This window comes from Diaporthe citri, assembly GCF_014595645.1.
Source record: "Diaporthe citri strain NFHF-8-4 chromosome Unknown scaffold_5, whole genome shotgun sequence".
Lineage (NCBI taxonomy): Eukaryota > Fungi > Ascomycota > Sordariomycetes > Diaporthales > Diaporthaceae > Diaporthe > Diaporthe citri.
Window position 1 is genome coordinate 3,586,535 of NW_025064850.1, and position 17,480 is coordinate 3,604,014.

General features: G+C 54.6%; 8 protein-coding genes across 8 annotated transcripts; 4 read left to right on the plus strand and 4 right to left on the minus strand.

The window, feature by feature from the left end:
* Positions 1–235: 235 nt before the first annotated feature.
* On the minus strand, positions 236–1,676 carry INS49_011600 (uncharacterized protein; the record flags this gene model as incomplete). Its single annotated transcript, XM_043172313.1, has 3 exons — positions 236–1,043; positions 1,117–1,443; positions 1,630–1,676. 3 exons carry the CDS (start codon positions 1,674–1,676, stop codon positions 236–238), a joined length of 1,182 nt encoding a protein of 393 aa, XP_043024058.1.
* Positions 1,677–2,490: 814 nt separating this feature from the next.
* Positions 2,491–3,267, plus strand: INS49_011601 (uncharacterized protein; the record flags this gene model as incomplete). Its single annotated transcript, XM_043172314.1, has 2 exons — positions 2,491–2,866; positions 2,939–3,267. 2 exons carry the CDS (start codon positions 2,491–2,493, stop codon positions 3,265–3,267), a joined length of 705 nt encoding a protein of 234 aa, XP_043024059.1.
* Positions 3,268–3,934: 667 nt separating this feature from the next.
* Positions 3,935–5,639, minus strand: INS49_011602 (uncharacterized protein; the record flags this gene model as incomplete). The annotated part of the gene is made up of 2 exons (XM_043172315.1): positions 3,935–5,067; positions 5,129–5,639. The coding sequence occupies 2 exons, from the start codon at positions 5,637–5,639 to the stop codon at positions 3,935–3,937; spliced, it is 1,644 nt and encodes a 547-aa protein (XP_043024060.1).
* A 687-nt stretch (positions 5,640–6,326) lies between these two features.
* On the plus strand, positions 6,327–8,621 carry INS49_011603 (uncharacterized protein; the record flags this gene model as incomplete). The annotated part of the gene is made up of 1 exon (XM_043172316.1): positions 6,327–8,621. The coding sequence occupies one exon, from the start codon at positions 6,327–6,329 to the stop codon at positions 8,619–8,621; it is 2,295 nt and encodes a 764-aa protein (XP_043024061.1).
* Positions 8,622–8,811: 190 nt separating this feature from the next.
* Positions 8,812–9,633, minus strand: INS49_011604 (uncharacterized protein; the record flags this gene model as incomplete). Its single annotated transcript, XM_043172317.1, has 1 exon — positions 8,812–9,633. One exon carries the CDS (start codon positions 9,631–9,633, stop codon positions 8,812–8,814), a length of 822 nt encoding a protein of 273 aa, XP_043024062.1.
* Positions 9,634–11,647: 2,014 nt separating this feature from the next.
* On the plus strand, positions 11,648–12,484 carry INS49_011605 (uncharacterized protein; the record flags this gene model as incomplete). The annotated part of the gene is made up of 2 exons (XM_043172318.1): positions 11,648–12,003; positions 12,079–12,484. The coding sequence occupies 2 exons, from the start codon at positions 11,648–11,650 to the stop codon at positions 12,482–12,484; spliced, it is 762 nt and encodes a 253-aa protein (XP_043024063.1).
* Positions 12,485–13,450: 966 nt separating this feature from the next.
* Positions 13,451–16,113, plus strand: INS49_011606 (uncharacterized protein; the record flags this gene model as incomplete). The annotated part of the gene is made up of 3 exons (XM_043172319.1): positions 13,451–14,418; positions 14,519–14,904; positions 15,305–16,113. The coding sequence occupies 3 exons, from the start codon at positions 13,451–13,453 to the stop codon at positions 16,111–16,113; spliced, it is 2,163 nt and encodes a 720-aa protein (XP_043024064.1).
* Positions 16,114–16,556: 443 nt separating this feature from the next.
* Positions 16,557–17,226, minus strand: INS49_011607 (uncharacterized protein; the record flags this gene model as incomplete). Its single annotated transcript, XM_043172320.1, has 2 exons — positions 16,557–16,917; positions 16,985–17,226. The coding sequence occupies 2 exons, from the start codon at positions 17,224–17,226 to the stop codon at positions 16,557–16,559; spliced, it is 603 nt and encodes a 200-aa protein (XP_043024065.1).
* Positions 17,227–17,480: the final 254 nt, after the last annotated feature.

Sequence of the window (17,480 nt, forward strand, 5' to 3'; positions counted from 1 at the left end):
CTTGTATATAGGTGATTTCAAAGCACCCCACCTTGACACGCGCTAGGAAAGACTGCAAAGACGACCTGTTCGGCCTGCTCCATTTCAATTTACAAGTAATCTAGCCTAAAGATCTATCTAGTGACTGCCGTACGAGACACGTGCTGAGAGACATCCATAGGGCTTGGCTTACACCGCCGGAAACAGAGGCTCGCGCACCTCCCTGACAAAACTCCCACATGCTCTTGGTGCCTGCTCAGCCCTTATGCCACCTCTCCAGCGCCGCCATGACCTCCCCCACAGCCCACTCCAGCGTCTCCTCAAAGTCGAGGTCCACGCCTCCCCCGGGGCCCGGCTGCCCGCGCTGGGCGAGCACCTGCTTCTCCCTCAGCACGTCCCAGTCCAGCTCCCCGCGCTCGACGTCCCCGCCGGCGAACAGCCACCGGTGCGCGTCGACGTAGTTGGGCCAGACGACCCTGTCCACGTACCCGGGCGGGTCCTTCCAGAACCCCTCGAGCGTGACGTAGCCGTCGCGCGCCTCGCGCCGCTGCGTCGCCCTGGCCCGTGACACCTGCAGGAACAGCTTGACGTCGATCGTGTCCATGACGGCCGAGAACTTGGGCGGCGAGTAGAGGAGGAACCCGTCCAGGAGGCACATGCGCGGGGCCTCGCCGCCGGAGAATATCTCGTGGCCTGGCCCGCCCGGCTGCGCCCACCGGCGCACCCTCTCCTTCTCGGCCTCGATCTTGGCGTCCGAGGCGGGGCACTTTCCTACGGAGTTCTTGTCTTCCTTGGAGTCTACAAAGGGCTGCTCCGGGGGAGGCGGGTGGTGGTCTGGTAAGCGGTAGGAAGACGACGATTTGGACAGGGTGGGGGGCGACGCTGCTTGTGAAGGCGATGTGGGCACGCCGTGGCTGCTGCGGCGGGCGCAGGCCAGGTCGGAGCCGTTGTTGCTTACCGGAAATGTCCCCTCGGAGCGGATGTGCGACAGCGCCCTCTCCATGTCCGGGATGTTGATGGACTCGGCGCAGTCCCAGTCCAGAAGGCCGTCTTTGTACGGCAGTCTGAGGACAGGGGGTCAGTTTCATGCATTCTGGTCGCCCCCTTTCGGTAGCGGTGGCTGGCTCGCTCACTCACTCGTCCTCGGGCCGGTAAAAGTCATCCTCGTGCAGCACAAAGCTGTTTGGGAATATGTCTCTGAGCAGCCTGGCGAGGGTTGTCTTGCCGCTCGAGGAGCAGCCTGACAGGCCCACGATGATTGCTTTCTGGCCGCCCATCTTCAGGGAGGGTTCGAAAGGGTACGTCGTCTCCTCGGCCAATTCGTATTGTATATTGTGGGGCTGGTCTGCCGGTGCGAGAAGACGAGTGAAGTCAAAAATGCCCGGGCCGTAAGACGGGAGGGGCCGCGCCGGCTCCGGAGACGCACAGATGCCCCGACCGAGTCCACAGCCGAGCCCGGGCGGGCTGCCACGCCGGCGTCAGACTTTCCTACTGGGAATACTGAATAGGCGGAGCAGGTTTGATGGCCCTGTGATATTTTCGACCCCAGCACCATGTGTGTCCCTTTTCTATATTCCACTATATGTACAGCCCTTGTTGTCCATCCGTCATAGACGTTCAATACTAACTAATCCGTTTACGGTAACTCACAAGTTGGAGACATCGTAAGCCATCTCCAGCTCGGTCCTGAAGAGCATGTCTGAGGTAACGTCACACAAGTCTGGAGAGGGATGACAGCTTATTACCGGCCTGAGCAATTGAAAAGGTTTGAGAACGTGTTAGAAGCCTTGGTCTCTTAGGCTTGCCCGCCTAGGCTCATTGTCAGGTAACCTGCACAAGGCCCGAGTCGATCTGTGGATTGCATACAAGATGCTAAGTTGGTCAATGGAGCGCAAACACGAATTCGAACAAGTAGGCATAAGCGATCCTCCCCATGTGCTTGCACCCCTATGAATCCGCGCAGGCCGGCGTATCCGCTCGTCGAATTCATGTAGCACAATCTGTTCATGCAAGGAACTTCCACAACCCACAAGACGGACAATAACTTGATGGGGAGCAAGGCCACGGCCTCCACTCTATTGTAGAAATATCTGTACTGTATCTCTGAAATTTCCAGTATCAGAATTGCTGCAGCTCTATGCGCGTGTTAGGATCATTGATTGTGCTAGTTCGTGTCGGTCGTTAGCAATCCCTGGGCCTGGATCTGCCATCCTGTCTTTGAGCAGGGGGCCCCTGTTGATCGCTGCAGTGACGCAAGGCTGGGGACCTGAACAGGCCAAGCAAAAAAAAAAGGAGCACCTGAACCCGACCGGCCGAAATCCCCAATGACAAATCCCATCTTTGTCACGGCTCCCATTCATTAGATCCAACAAACCATTCCACTGCACCGTATGCAGTAGTGGTGAGATAACTGAGATTCTGCTCGTCGACTTCAATCTCTGACCCGTTACTACAATACGAGTCCCGTAATCAATCCACCTGCCCGCCCGCGTCGATTCACCACCGACCATCATGCCCGAGGACACCACCCTCGTGGTGATATCCACGTCCGTCGTCGCCCTGCTCACCGGCTTCCTATTGGGGATCTACAGCATTCAGGGCTACATCATTACCCCTGAGTTCGCAAAGCAGTCGCGCGCCAACTACGAGGACCCCGTCGACAGCGACGAGACCGACATCGACGAGGACGAAACCCACCTGGACCACGCCCCCAACTGGGCTAACGGCAAGGAGGCAGACAAGAGGCAAGGGCTGCGTTACACCGAGAAGCACAAGTCCAAGACAGACAGCAAGAAATCGAAAGCAGACTTTGTGCCGTCGGTCGAGGACACCGGGGAGGAGTGCAAGCTCATCCTGGTCGTCAGGACAGACCTGGGCATGACAAAGGGTAAGCGCGCCCGACCCACCAACCTCTACTCAAGAGACCAGGCCGAAACTGACCCCATCCAACCGTCTCTAGGCAAGATCGCAGCGCAGTGCGGCCACGCGACCCTCGCGTGCTTCAAGTCCATCTCCAAGGCGGCGCGCGCCTCCGGGCCCAGCAGCCCCGCGGCGAGGCTCCTGCAGCGCTGGGAGCGATACGGCCAGGCCAAGGTCGCCCTACAGACCAAGAGCGCCGACGAGATGCACGAGCTCATGGCCAAGGCGCGCTCGCTGGGCATCACCGCCGAGGTCATCGCCGACGCCGGCCGCACCCAGATCGACCCGGGCAGCCTGACCGTCCTCGGCGTCGGGCCCGCGCCCAAGAGCGCCGTGGACCAGGTCACGGGCCACCTGAAGCTGCTGTAGGGCCATGGGGGTCGTCTAGCTTCTGCGTGTTATGGGTTCGGGCTGGGGTTCGTGCCCCGATTTGTTAGGGAATATATGCATTGCTCGGCGTTGGGGGGTGGCAAAAGAGATCAACCACGGGCTCTTGATAGACAGGTTTACCTAGGATGGACCAGCACAGTACATGGTTGTAACACGATAATGTGAAGCCCAGAACAAGTTCACAGCATCTTGGGAATACCACCTCGGAAACCACACTTCTACAGAGCCAGAGCCAACTGGCAGGTATCCAAATGATTATGCAGAGCCAGAGCACCAGAATCTTGCAAGAATTAGCTTGGGCCGCCACCCATCGACCTGCAGTGATCGGGCCGCGGACAGCCAAATGACTAGAGCATTCTTCTCACGTACCCTGTTTCTACACTTATCTGTGCCACAGTACGTCGCCATGCACGTTCCACAATTGGACGGATGCTTTCAACTATAGCTGAGAAGATCGAGAAGACCTATCGGCCCAGAAACAGATTATTCATCCGCGACGCAAGAGAACAAGCATCGACAGCGATGATCGGAATGTAGACTCGAGGCAATCCTATTGCGGATTCAGTGCCTCCCAATGGTCTGGAATTTATGGCAAGGGCAGCGAACAAGTCCCATTATCTGCCTGCTCGGGTATCTGCTCAGCCTCTCATTTCTCCTTCCTCGCGAACCGCCCCAGTGCCGGCCCCAGCTCCTCCTTCTGCTGCTCGTGCTGGGCCTTGTTCTTGTTCTGCAGCTCCTCCCAGATCTCGTCCGCGCGCATCCTCTTCTCGTCGATGATGTTGCGCTTCCTCTGCTTGCGGATGTACTTCTTGAGCGCGCCGTTGCGCCCGCGCGCCTTGTTCCTGATCTCCTCCTCGACGTTCATGGCGGGTGCGTCGAGGTCCTTCTCGGCCTGCCGCTGCTTCTCCGACCGCAGGTCCAGGTTGCCGATGAAGTTGGGGTCCAGCGCGATCATCTCTGGTGGCAGCTTGTTGAGCAGCTGCTTCACCTCAGCCTCTTGTCGCTGCTTGGCCGTTTCATACGGGTTGACCTCGAGCGCGTCGAAGTTGGCCTCGCCAGCGCCGGGCACCAGGATCGATGAGAAGCCCTGGTCGTGACCGATGCCGAGCACATCTTCAAAGGGACACCACCGCACCCGCTCCACCGCCTTGCCCTCTTTGCCCCACGTGAGATATGGGCTTTGCACCTTTTCTTGGACAGATTGGTGTTTGGAGAAGAGGCCCTTCCATATCGTCGCGCTCGTGCCCCAGCCCACTGCGGTTAATCCGGAATCTGATATCGCAACGGAGGATGCAGGAGTTCTTGTGAAGTAAGAGTTGACCTCCTTGAACATCCGTATGTCCCAAACTGCCATCTTCAGATCCTGCCCCGTTGAGACCATGTACCGTCCTTCTCGGTCGACCGCTAGTGCGCGGACTGGGCCTTTGTGCGCGAGGAGTTTGACGAGTGCTTCTGAGGAATTTGGAGACCATAATGAGACTGTGCCGTTCTGGTGGCCGATGTGACATATCGCGTTCCATGGGTTTTGTGTAAAGGAGCAAGGGGCGCCGCCCTTAGTGTGGATCTCGGATACCAGCTGTCCGGTCGAAACGTCCTGGTATTTCAAATTGCTCGACATTCCCAGGGTAGCGAGGAGCATATGATATGGCAGGAACTCCATGTGTGAGACCTCGACGTGTTTCTTCAGGCAGTGCAGCTCGACGCCATTCCTGTCATAGATGTAGACGTATTTCTTTTGCGCGACAGCGAAATATTGGTTGTTGTGAAGCCACCGTATGTCTGCATTCAAACAAAAAATCAGTACTCGTATCATAGATGACATTGTCGAGTGTGAGCCTACCTCTGATCGTCTCTCCCAATTGGAGCTCACACCCCAGTTTCCCTTCGCGGAAGTCCATTGTCGCAACATGGCCTTTGCGACCCGCCAGAAGCAGCTCCTTGCCGTTTCTCGTATATTCACAGTGGTACGGTCCAAGATCGTCGAGTTTCAAGTCGAATCGCTTTTGCGCCGTTCCCACGGCCGTCTCGCTTGTGATTTCGTCCTGGCGCACCCTGTACGTCCGCTCGAGTTCGTGTTCTGGCTCGAGAAAGCCTGGTGCGTTTTCCAATAAGATCTCGGCATCTTTAGCTTTTGAAATGGCGTTCTGGTATTTCTCCTCTTGCTTCTTCATGTTGGTGCGCAACTTCTTGTCGCGGACACCGCGCACGTCGACGCCCTTGCCCCGGCCATAGTCCCGGTTGGCTAGTTTTTGCCGACGCCGTTTTGCTTGTTCTTCTTTTGAGAGTAGTGATGTCCTGGCACTTTGAACCGTCAAAGCGCCATTCGGCTGCGCCTTCGTCTCGTCGGCCATGGTTGGTTGTGGGAATGTTTCAGTTCGCGGTCGGCTACTCAGAACATCGGTCGAGAGTTGATTCGCAGTCTAGGAACTTTTTCAGAGGGTCGTCGGGCGATAAGCTGATAAGAATTGATAAGCCGATAAGCAGGGATGCTGGCTGTAGTTTCCACAAGAAATTTCAAAATATGGCGGGGCAAAGTTCAACTTAGCAAGGCGCCGGCGGGCGGTACCTTCACTCGCTAGTGACGGTTGAGAGAAATCAAGGTCCCTTTCCATTCTCACTTCGCATTGCCCAACACTCACATTTCCTAAATATCTCAAGACATCTGGACGGTATTATACAATCTGGCGTCTTCATCCCTACCATTCAGGTTCAAGGCAGGCGGTGACGGAGGAAGGATGCCGGCCGCTGTCACGAGCCACTCGCACCGGGCGACCACCAAGGTCAACAACAAGGCCTTCAAGTCCCGGAAGGCAACTAAGGGAGCCATGCGAGATCAACTCAAAGGTAGGATGAGTCACCCCGAGAAGAAATCACCGGAAGTGCAAATTGGGAGTTATGTGCCCTACACTTGCATATATAATACCATAATCCCTAGGCAGCAGGATGAAAACTTAAGACCAATCAGCTAACTTTGGCATCGCTGCCTCTTCTCAGGCAAAGTACCAAACGAGCGCCGAAAGACACCTCACCAGCAAGTCATGTCTAAACTCGACCGACGGAACCAGGCCAAGCAGAAGCAGGCCCAGAAGCATAAAGCCCATCAGCAGGAGACCGTTGTCTTCGCCGGCAAGGACGGCGCTCCCCGAAATGTCGCTGTCATCCCTCTCTGCCCGGATGGTGACTCCACTGCTGCTGTTCGAGCCCTGAACCAGAGTCTCGACATCGACCAAGAAATACCCCTTGGCACAGCTCGCGTGCCTATCGATAGGTTCAAGCAGAAGCTGCAATACGTAGCCCTGCCACGCGACCTCACAGCCTGTTCGGATGCTGCCAGAGTCGCCGACTTCGTGGTGCTTATCCTGTCCGCAGATGTCGATGTCGACGACCTTGGCGAGTTGATCCTTCGTAGCGTGGAAAGCCAAGGGTTGTCCACTCTGTTCACCGTCGTTCAGGGCCTGAATAAGACCGAGCCCGCCAAACTCAGGAACCCAGTTCTTGACTCTCTGCGGTCATATATTACACATTTCCACCCGGAGCAGCACAAGATTTACAACCTCGACAACAGGCAGGAGTGTTCAAATTTGATGCGCTCACTCTGCAATTCGACACCAAAGGGCATCAAGTGGCGGGATGAGCGAAGCTGGATGTTGGTGGAGGACGTCAGGTTTGCAGATTCGGAAGAGGATCCCACCATTGTCACGGGTGTTGTGAGGGGCAGAGGCTTACAGGCGGACCGACTGGTGCAAGTTGGCGACTGGGGGTCGTTCAAGATCGAGAAGATCACCGCTGCACCGCTGTCAAGGAGAGGCAAGAAGTCAGATGAGGGGATGAACGTGGACGATCAAACAGAACAACCGCTCGCGGTTCCTACCGAGGATCAAGACGACCTTGATGACCTGGCGCCAGAGGTCGCGGCCATGCGTGATGCGGATGATGACATCGAATTGGATGATGCCACGTCCGTGGCGCCGTCGACCAAGAAGGGAGTTTTGCTGGACGACCATCACTATTTCTCCGAAGATGAGGACAATGCCCAAGTCAAGCACTTGAGGGTGCCCAAGGGAACGTCAAAGTATCAGTCGGCTTGGTACCTGGAGGACGACGTATCTGACGACGGATCTGATATGACTGACATGGACTTGGACGACGAGCAAGGGTCTGAGGCTTCTGTGGCACCAGAAGACGGCATGGAGGGACTTGCCGTGGATCGTATGACTGAGGCTGGGCCATCGGAGTATCCGCAATCAGAGAAATTCGAAGAACTGGATGAGAACGACGACGCTGCGCAGCTGGCGCAGTACCGAGCTAAGAAGAAGGACGAAGCTGAAGAGGATCTGGAATTCCCCGACGAGATTGAATTACATCCCAACGTTCTCGCACGTGAGCGACTGGCGCGATACCGAGGACTGAAGAGCCTGCGGAGCAGCCCCTGGGAACAGGACGAGGATCGAGCTCATGAGCCTGAGGAGTGGCGTCGGCTTCTGCAAGTCCAGAACTACCAGGCCTCTCGGAACAGCGCACGCAATGAGGCCCTTGTGGGAGGTGTGCAACCTGGCACTCGGGTCCATGTTCATATCAAAGGCGTCCCTGCTGAGTCTCGAGCAACATATCACCCAGCCAAGCCTGTGACTCTGTTCTCCTTACTGAGACACGAACAAAAGCGGACGGCGGTCAATTTCCTCATCAACTTGAGCTCGGACTATTCCAGACCAATCAAGTCTAAGGAGGAGATCATCATGCAGTGTGGCCCTCGGAGGTTCATCATCAATCCTCTATTCTCGCAGGGTGGCACTACCCCGAACGACGTGCACAAGTATTGCCGCTATTTGCACCCCGGTCAGTCTGCAGTGGCAACCTTCACGGGCCCTGTGACCTGGGGCGCCGTACCAGCTCTGTTCTACAGGAGATCAAAGCCGGGCGAGGAGAAGGCGGAGGGCGAGCCTGACCTACCTCTGACGTTGATTGGCACGGGTACTGCCATTTCTCCTTCCACCAACCGAGTCATCGCCAAACGAGTAATCCTGACGGGTCACCCGTACCACATCCACAAGAGGATCGTGACCATCCGATACATGTTCTTCAACAGGGAAGACGTGGAATGGTTCAAGGCCCTGCCCTTGTGGACCAAGCGAGGACGAAGTGGCCACGTCAAGGAGCCGCTCGGAACCCATGGATACTTCAAGGCAACATTCGACGCGCATATCAACCCGCAGGACACCATTGGCGTCAGTCTTTACAAGAGGGTCTGGCCTCGCAATGCGATACCATTGCAAGGCCCGCTATTAGACCACGCAGAAGAGGCTACAGTGTCAGGCGAGGTCATGGAGGAGTAGGAGGACCTCCTCGGACAATTGCAAACATCATGAAACGGAGTTGAGGAATAGGGCATCAAGCTGCTTCAAAATAGGGTATCAAGTCTTTCTTTTTTAAATTATGATTACGATGAATACCAACAACCAGCGGCCTAGTCAATGGCAAGCGCTTCTGATACAGGGTCCAGAATTTGGGGCATATGATGTCTATTTACTTGAGAGTGTCCAGGCCAGGCGTTGCTGTCGGGCCTCCTCTTGACTTCTGCACCTCCTCAGCACCGCTTGCCCTCCATGCGCTGAGGATCAGGTTGACAATATGGTCCACACCGACGTCCTTCTTGACCTGCGCGAACACCGTCGGACCACCCTCCCGCATCTTCCTGGCATCCCTCTCCATGACGCCCAGGTCGGCGCCGACGGCCTGGGCGAGGTCGGTCTTGTTGACGACCAGCAGATCGCTCTGGGTGATGCCGGGCCCACCCTTGCGGGGGATCTTGTCGCCGCCGGAGACATCAATGACGTAGATGATGTAGTCGGCCAGCTCCCTGCTGTAGTTGGCGGCGAGGTTGTCGCCGCCGCTCTCGATGAGCAGCAGGTCGGTGTTGAACTCGGCGTGCAGGTCCTCGAGGGCGGCGAGGTTGGCGCTGATGTCCTCGCGCACGGCGGCGTGCGGGCAGCCTCCCGTCTCGATGGCGCGGATGCGCTCGGCGGGGAGGGCGCGGTTGCGCGTCAGGAACTCGGCGTCCTCGCGCGTGAAGATGTCGTTGGTGACGGCCGCGATGTTGTGCCGCGACCGCAGCGCCAGGCACAGCGCCAGCATCAGCGCCGTCTTGCCCGAGCCGACGGGGCCGCCGATCCCGACCGTGAAGGCCCGTGAGGCCCACTGCCGGCCCTCGGTTATGGGCATCTCGCGCCCGATGTAGGAGCCCGGCCCGTCGAGGATCTCGTGCGTGTGCCCGTGCTCCTGGGCGTTGAAGCCGCCGTCGTGCGAGTGTGAGTGAGGGGCGGACCCGTCGTGCGAGTGTGTTGCCATTTTGGGCGGGAGAAGCTGGGGTCACAAATCTTGTGTTCAGTCTGTGCTATAGTGATTAACGGGATCAATTGGTCGGAGGAATAGCTGGTGATACAGCAGTACTTGTTCTCGAGGGGTCGAAGTGGTGGAGGGGCGATTGAGATCTGGGCGCGGGGTCACACTAAGTACCTATGAAGGGTCCTCCACAGCAGCTTGGAGCTCTGGTGGGTCCCCTGATTGAGACCCCTTGGTGGATTACGTAACAGCCCGCTCTTATCTACGACTTCAGTCGACTTCAATCGCAATGTATCTTGACCTGCTCACAGCCCCGAAGGAGGCTGCTCAGCCGTCAGTTCTCAAGTTGACTCGAAGTTTTATAAGGAAACCGACACGCGTGAAACATACCATCCATTTTCTACCAACTGGTACCAGGACGACTGTTATCGTCTTTATCGAAAGTCATTGGTCTCTGAGCACCTCCTGAGGGCGCTGGACTCAGTCGAGACCGTCGTAGTGACGGAGCTCGTAATGGTCTTATATAATAATCAAGGCGACCTGAGACAGCAGACATGAGCGAATGTTGGTGTGACGTGCCTATCACGAGCTCAGAAGCTGTTTTGTCTACTCAATCACACCCTCTGAGCAGTGCCCCTTTCCCTCCTCCCCGCCGTTCTTATTTGTTTCCAATGCGTTAAAGCTTTGAGGGCGAGCCTGACAAGTGTCGAGGACGGCCTGTTTGAAATTATAATCCCCTTGGTATCACACTTGCGTCAGCCGTCCTTTGGCATAGTTTCGCTAGCTCGAGACTCTAACATTATCGTTGTTCTGACTAGACAGGAGCGCCGATACAAGTCATGCGGAGTCGAGGTTACCCAAGTGGGAGGAGGAGCAATGTCGCCAGCTTTGATTTGAGGAGAAGGGTCAAGCAGTCGAAATCGTTGCAGGTGTGACGGGGCGGCTCTGCTGGTCTGGTACAGCAAATGTGCTCAAGCTGGTGGTGACAGCGGCTTAAGTGACCACGTACGAGGAACAAGGACTCCTCAAGGACGGGCTGGTGTTGGGACGCATGGCGAAGCAGGTGTGGTCTTCTCTCACTGTGGACGGCTACCTCGCGGGGGGTGGGTGCCTTGCAGTTGGCACCGCTTGCAATGAACCCAGTCTTTGGATGAAGGAGACAATATAAGCCCTGGGAAGCTGCTGCTACCAATGGAGTTCAGGTCAACGTTCAAGCGCCCTTGGCGCAGTGGTCGAGAACCGGTTAATCGTTCATTCACTGCCTGCTATGACGAGACGACGCAACTGAGGGGGCCTGGCTTCGCACCACCCGGGGTGCACCTTTTTTGGCTTTTTTTTTCCCTAATGCGCATTGACTTGCTGGCTATCCCCGGCGATCACGATCTACTCCCTTTTCCGATTGATGGACAAGGGCTCTAAGAGTGCTTGAGTCTCTTGATTGAGGGAAGGATTGGCAGGCAGGCTCTGGTCATACTGACGCGTCACAATCATAGTCCAGCTTTCAGGCGTGACCTCCACTTCTGCCCGGTCGTGCAGGACCAGGCCAAGTCTCCAAAGGAGCTGCTCAGGTGGGATGCTCGAGCGTCTAGAGGAGCGTCTAGAGACGCCGATTGGATAAGACACTGCGAGTCCTTCTGAAATGTTCAATGCTGAGGCTGGAAACCAGAGGCTAAATCTGCTCAGAGGCAACTTATGGAGGGAGCGGCACAGGGCCGGACATAATAGGGAAAACCCGGATTTAACTCCGTCAGCAGCGCTTTGGGTCTAACCCCCATTCGTATTCTTCTCTCAACTGAGAGCTTTGGGTGGGGCGTTTTGACTCCATCGCCAGTCACCTGCATCGAGATGCTCTCTGAGTCTTGGCTTCGAATTTGAAAGGGATGGTACACGGATTGCAATATAAAAATCGACCTCCTCGTGTGCAGAATGAGACAACCCACCATTGCAATCACTTCATCAATACCTCGAGCATTACTGCCAGACTGATATCATCCGCTGCTTCAAAATTTCTCCAATCATTATGCCTCCTATCAAAGGACAGTCAGTCGTCATTGTAGGTGGCTCCTCTGGCATAGGTGCTGCTGCAGCTAAGCTCGCCTGTGTTGAAGGCCTCAAGGTAGCCATTGCTTCGTCCAACCAGAGCCGCGTCGACCAAGCCATCAAGAAGATACAGGACGTAGTGCCTGATGCCCAGATCTCAGGCTTCACTGTCGATATCAGCGGGGACGACATGGAGTCGCGTCTGGAGAAGCTATTCACCGATGTCACAGAGGCCAATGGAGGGCAGATCGACCATGTCATTCTGACCGCTGGAGTTGCCAACATCAAACCTATTTCGGAGTTTACCACTGAGTATTTCAAAGAAGTTGCTCCGCTGTAAGATTCCGATCAACCCATGGACAGCAATGCTGCCCTTCTGTCGTTGTCGATGCTGACGCAGGTCACTACAAGCCGCCTCGTCGCCCCGATACTCATCGCAAAGCTAGCCCCACGTTTCCTCGAGCCACACTGGACGTCCTCCATCATCTTCACTGGCGGCCAGGTCGGTGAGAAACCTGTAAAGGGGTACGCCGTGGGTGCCGGGTGGGCTGCTTCACTCTACGGGACCGTCCGCGCCCTCGCCCTCGAGCTGGCGCCGATCCGGGTTAACGCAGTCAGTCCTGGCGCAACGGCCACAGAGCTCTGGGGGCCGCCGGGGGAGGCGCGCGAGAGGCTGGAGACTGCCGTCTCCGCGAGGGCGCTGCTGGGCAAACCTGGGCTGCCCGAGGAGGTTGGCGAGGCTTATATCTATCTGATGAGGGACACTAATAACACTGGGAGCGTGATCAGCTCTAGTGGAGGCTCTTTGGTTCAGTGATAGAAACATCCGTTTTAAGGGTGGTTCTTTGGCATTGCTCATCTGACTCCCAGCATCTAGTCACAATATGCAGCCTGTTGATTCTAGGTGAATTTCAGCTCTGGATCCAGCCCGTCTTACATATGTAGCGACCTACCTCAAGCAGCTAAACATGACTTGCTTCTCCTTTTTGGAGGATAGTGTGCTCGCTTACCTGCTGTGTAACATAATCCAAGCGCAGGCAATTGGCAGGGCAGATTACAGGCATTATGCCAGCTGCAGTGCCTCTTACAGATGGCGTCCAGTATGAATTCTCTCACTCATCCGAGTTGCCCCGCCTTGGAGGCCCCAATGTGATCTTTTCTCGGTCTGTGTTTTCTGCGCGACTATTAATGTAACAGAACAGACCTTCTGACCCCGAGCCTCCTTAGTCTCCCGTCAACGGCATTTCAAGGAAAAGAATTTACAGGAGTCTAGGACGAGAAGTCAAGATGAGTGAAGCGGTTGCAGGGCTGGCCTTAGCGGCTAGTATTCTGCAAGTGCTGGACTACGGTCGACAATTCGTCACTACGGCATGGAAACTCTACGATTCTGGAGTGGACAAGGTCGAAAGCTTAACAATTCTCCAACGTCTCTCAAAAGATCTGGATTCCATACTGCAGTCTGCCAAACGGGACTCTTCGGCTGTTAGTGCCGAGGTCGATTAAGAAACATCTGTCCTCGCCACCGAAAGCCGTGCAGCCTCGGTCAAAATTCAGGAGTTGCTGAGTCGGGCCAGTGTTACCCAGGATGCCAGACGCACCAAAAGAAAAGCCCTCCGAGCGGCTTTCATCACCTTATGGAACCGCGACGAGATCAGATCCTTGAGGATCGAGCTAGAGGGAATCAATAAGCAGTTGACTCTAGCTCTCCTTGCGTCCCTCAGGTAATGACATATCTCAGGACCAATGTTTCAAGTCTTTCGCTTATAAAGGCAGAAAGTATACCATGTCGTCACTTTCTGAGCAGCGAGTACTTCTGAAACAGATTGTCGAGAAGACTCACGACAGTAAAGAGAGTCTTGAGGACCAGAAAGTCGACGACTTGAACATAGGATCCGAGGTTGTCTCCTCTGTTTCTCGCATGGCTGGACGGCCAGATCCATGGACGCTCACGAACTCTATCGGAGAAGAAATCCGCAGCGTTGGGCACGACAATGACCAAGTCACCCCCTACTTTGACCCTTGCAGTATGCAAATTAGTGGTCATGAAAAAAGACGATTGCAAGACGAATACCTCAAAGGGCTACACTACGACGGAATGTACTATCGCGAGGCCTCGATTGCTCCTGCCCATGCAAAGACTTTCCAGTGGATATTCGAGAAAGGCACAGAGCTTCAAACACACTGGGAAGACTTTGGTAAGTGGCTAGAATCAGAGAGTCAGATTTACTGGATCACGGGAAAAGCAGGCTCCGGGAAATCGACCTTGATGAAATTCATTTCCGCGCCTCAATCGGGCCGGATGGCTCTGACTGAGGGTGTGAAAACCACAAATCCTCCAAAGACATCTGAACTCCGATGCTCAGAGTACTTGAAGAAATGGTCTGGAGACAAACAGTTACTGATCGGGTCGTTCTATTTCTGGGCAGCTGGTTCTCAGATACAGACTTCAACCGAGGGTCTATTCCGGACACTTCTCCACAAAGTCCTTGTGCGGAACAAACATATCGTCCCCAATGTTTCGCCAAGAAAATGGGAGAAGCTATTTTTCTTTGGTCGACATAGTCTGGAGTTTAACGTTTCCGAGCTGCAGATCCTTCTGTCTCGTGCCATTAGTTATCTCAGCCCCACGACAAGTATCTGTTTCTTCATAGACGGTCTGGACGAATTCAAAGGGCACCACCAAGACCTTATCGCCTACTTCAAAGATCTGATTGCTGCGCATCCGGTCAAGATATGCTTCGCCAGTCGTCCGTGGGTTGTCTTCGAGGGCGCCTTTCGGGAACAGCCAAGTCTTATGTTGGAACACCTCACACACGATGACCGAATGACTTACGTCAAGTCCCACTTCGAGGGGGGACAACAACTTCGAGCGGGTTCAGACCCTCGACCCGGGATTTTCTCGCAGCCTCTTCCACAAGATTGTCAACAATTCAGAAGGGGTGTTCCTTTGGGTTCGCCTAGTTGTAGAGTCTCTGCTCGATGGTATGCGCGAAGGTGATCGCGTTTCAGATTTACAGAAGCGATTGGACGCCATTCCTAAAGACCTCGAGGACCTTTTCCAGTGGATGCTCGACGACCTGAGCCCTGATTATAAGGACCATGCCGCGCAGTATTTTCAGTTGGTCGCTAGCGGCCCGACACCCTTGCCGACAATACTTCTCTCCTTTGCCGATGAAGAGGACGACTACGCTGTGAGACTCCCAGTGAAGGAGATGGAATCCAATGTGTACGAGGCACGTATAGAGACAATGAGGATACGACTCAACAGCCGATGCAAGGGGCTTTTAGAGACGACCGCACCTTGCCAGCCAAAAAGAAAGCAGGGTTCGAGGGTGGGGAACGATCCACCCACGAACAGTCCGTTACCTACACCGCACGGTGAAAGACTTCCTTGAAACCCCGGAACGGAGGGAAAATATGATGAAGGAGGTTGACCCTTCGTTCGGCCCTCACGTAAGGCTTTGTTCAGGTTACTTAGCCGTGTACAAATCATGTCACTACCGAGAACCCGTGGAAACGCTGGACGACGAATCACGGAAAATGGCACTGGGATGCATGATGCAAATGTCGGATGTCCCGACAGCTACGGCATTGATAATGTTTCCCATTCTGGAGCAGCTGAAACGACTTATGCCAGCGTTGGCAGGATTCTCCGGCGGCGATGTGAGGGAGCTCTGGGCTCTCCGGATGATAATGAGTGCGGATGAAGAGGCAAACTCGTCATTTAAGCTTGCTCCCACCACCCGAGCCCTGCTAGTCGACAGCACGATGTCGGCCGGGGACACAGTATTTCTGTCTGGTGCGACCTATTGCGGAGCCACTCCGTTCGTTCTATCAAAGATCAGGAAGGGGTCGAATGGGGCTTCAAATGTCTTAAGAGATACTCGAGCTAAGCCCACGACTTCTTCTTCCAAGTTGTCTCGAATGCGACTTACCCCTGCGGACACTTTGAGGGGCTATGGCGAGAGGAAACGGAAATTCTCATGGCCACTATACCATGCCGTAGTCGGTGGCATCTCCGAATCACACCTGGTATCGGAACCACTTATACAGCTGCTGCTGAACAAAGGAGCCAACCCAAACTTTGAGGTCCCGACGACCCTGTGGACAAAGCAGGACCATACAAATGATTACAGCCCTTGGATGATTGCAGTTGCTATCGCCGTCAGGGTATCCTCTGATGACCAAAAGGACCTATACGCGGCTGAAACTTGGGGCCGTGTCATCAAATTGATGCTGTCGTTTGGTGCATCTGTCAACAGAGCCACCGTTTCGCAGTCCGTGCACATGCTGGGTGCCGAGAACGACGTCAGAGAAATACTTGCTGTGATTGGGGAAGATATGGTAGACAGGGTTTTGCAAGCCCTTCGGGCAGCGCAGAGGAAAAGGACTGCCTTCAGAATTTCGGGTTATAGTCTGGCAGGTATCAATAAAGGACTTATATAGTCAAAGCTCCATTAGCATAGAAGAATCTCTCGGGTCATTTCAGAGACGCATGAGCCGCTCACAGGTGCTGTACAACTCTATATTGCAGGCATCGATTGCCTGATGCAGAACATGATTAGATCCTTAGATGCAAAAGCCTCATTCAATTGCGAGATTGATTCTGTCGTGAGCCGAGAAAAGGGTGGATATATCTCGTGTTTATCCATTGAATAGAATCTTGCTACTGTAAAACTGTGCAAGTCATGCCAATGATCTAGATTTTATAGAATTGATACGAAGTGAATAATACTCATCGATTACTGGATATAAAAGTGCAACATCACTACAGAAAGGCTGTTCAGAGGACTCTTTACTTGATGAATTTCCTTGCATTATCAGTTCCTCACACTCGACTGAACCCGTTGCATTGCCCATTTCCCGTCGCTCAAGTTATCTCACAATGCCTAGATAAGATGTACATCTTCTGCCTCCAATCCCAGCTCCTGAATTTCACCGTTCATCATCCCATGGATATAGGCCGCAGCCACCAGCTTGTAAGTCCCATCCTCCTCGTTCACTTTACGCAGGACTTGTGGTGTTACTGCACCATTGAAAATACATACCACATCACCTTCCTGAATACCCACGTTCCCGAATCCAAACCGTCCATCGGCCGTGCTGAACAATTGCCTACCGACCTGGACTTCACCCATGTTTTTCGAGAAGGCCAGCGGCGGCGAATGTTTTCGTAGGACCAGGGTCTCCTTGTATTCTTCGGTCGAAGTGTAGCCTCCCTCACTGAATGCTGCATCATAACTGCCATACCTGCCAGGAATGAGATTAGTCTTCTCAGAACACAACAGGCAGAGACAAAGGTCATCTTCATTCTCACCTTTCTTTCAGTTCTTCGAGTTTTGTCTTCGATCTCGTCATCCGGACATGGAAGTCTCTGAGGGCGTATAGTATCTCACACGTGAATTCTGAGTCGCCTGCCGAAAGGGCAGTCTGGTTCCCGACCAAAGTCCGCCAGTAGGTATCCAAGCTCACAATGCCCCCGTCCTCAGCCCTGTCTCCCCGAGGGCCCAACACCCTGCTCGCGATCTCCTGTTCCCACTGTCCTATATTTGCATGCATTTTCAAATGACCCACTTCATCGAGGCCGAAATGCAAATCTAGCTCAGGGAAAGCCGGGTATACCTCTTTCAGACAACCGAACACTGCGCCCTTCACCACAAACTTGTTCTGACTGCCCCCTCGTCTCATATTCATCACCCCAGCGTCGGCTGTGTAAAGGTAATCATGCGAGGCAAAACCCAAGGCGTTTTTTGCATTTGACGCAGAAAATCCTCTTTTAGCCAGTAGCGAAAGTCCGTACGGCGTGCTCGGTC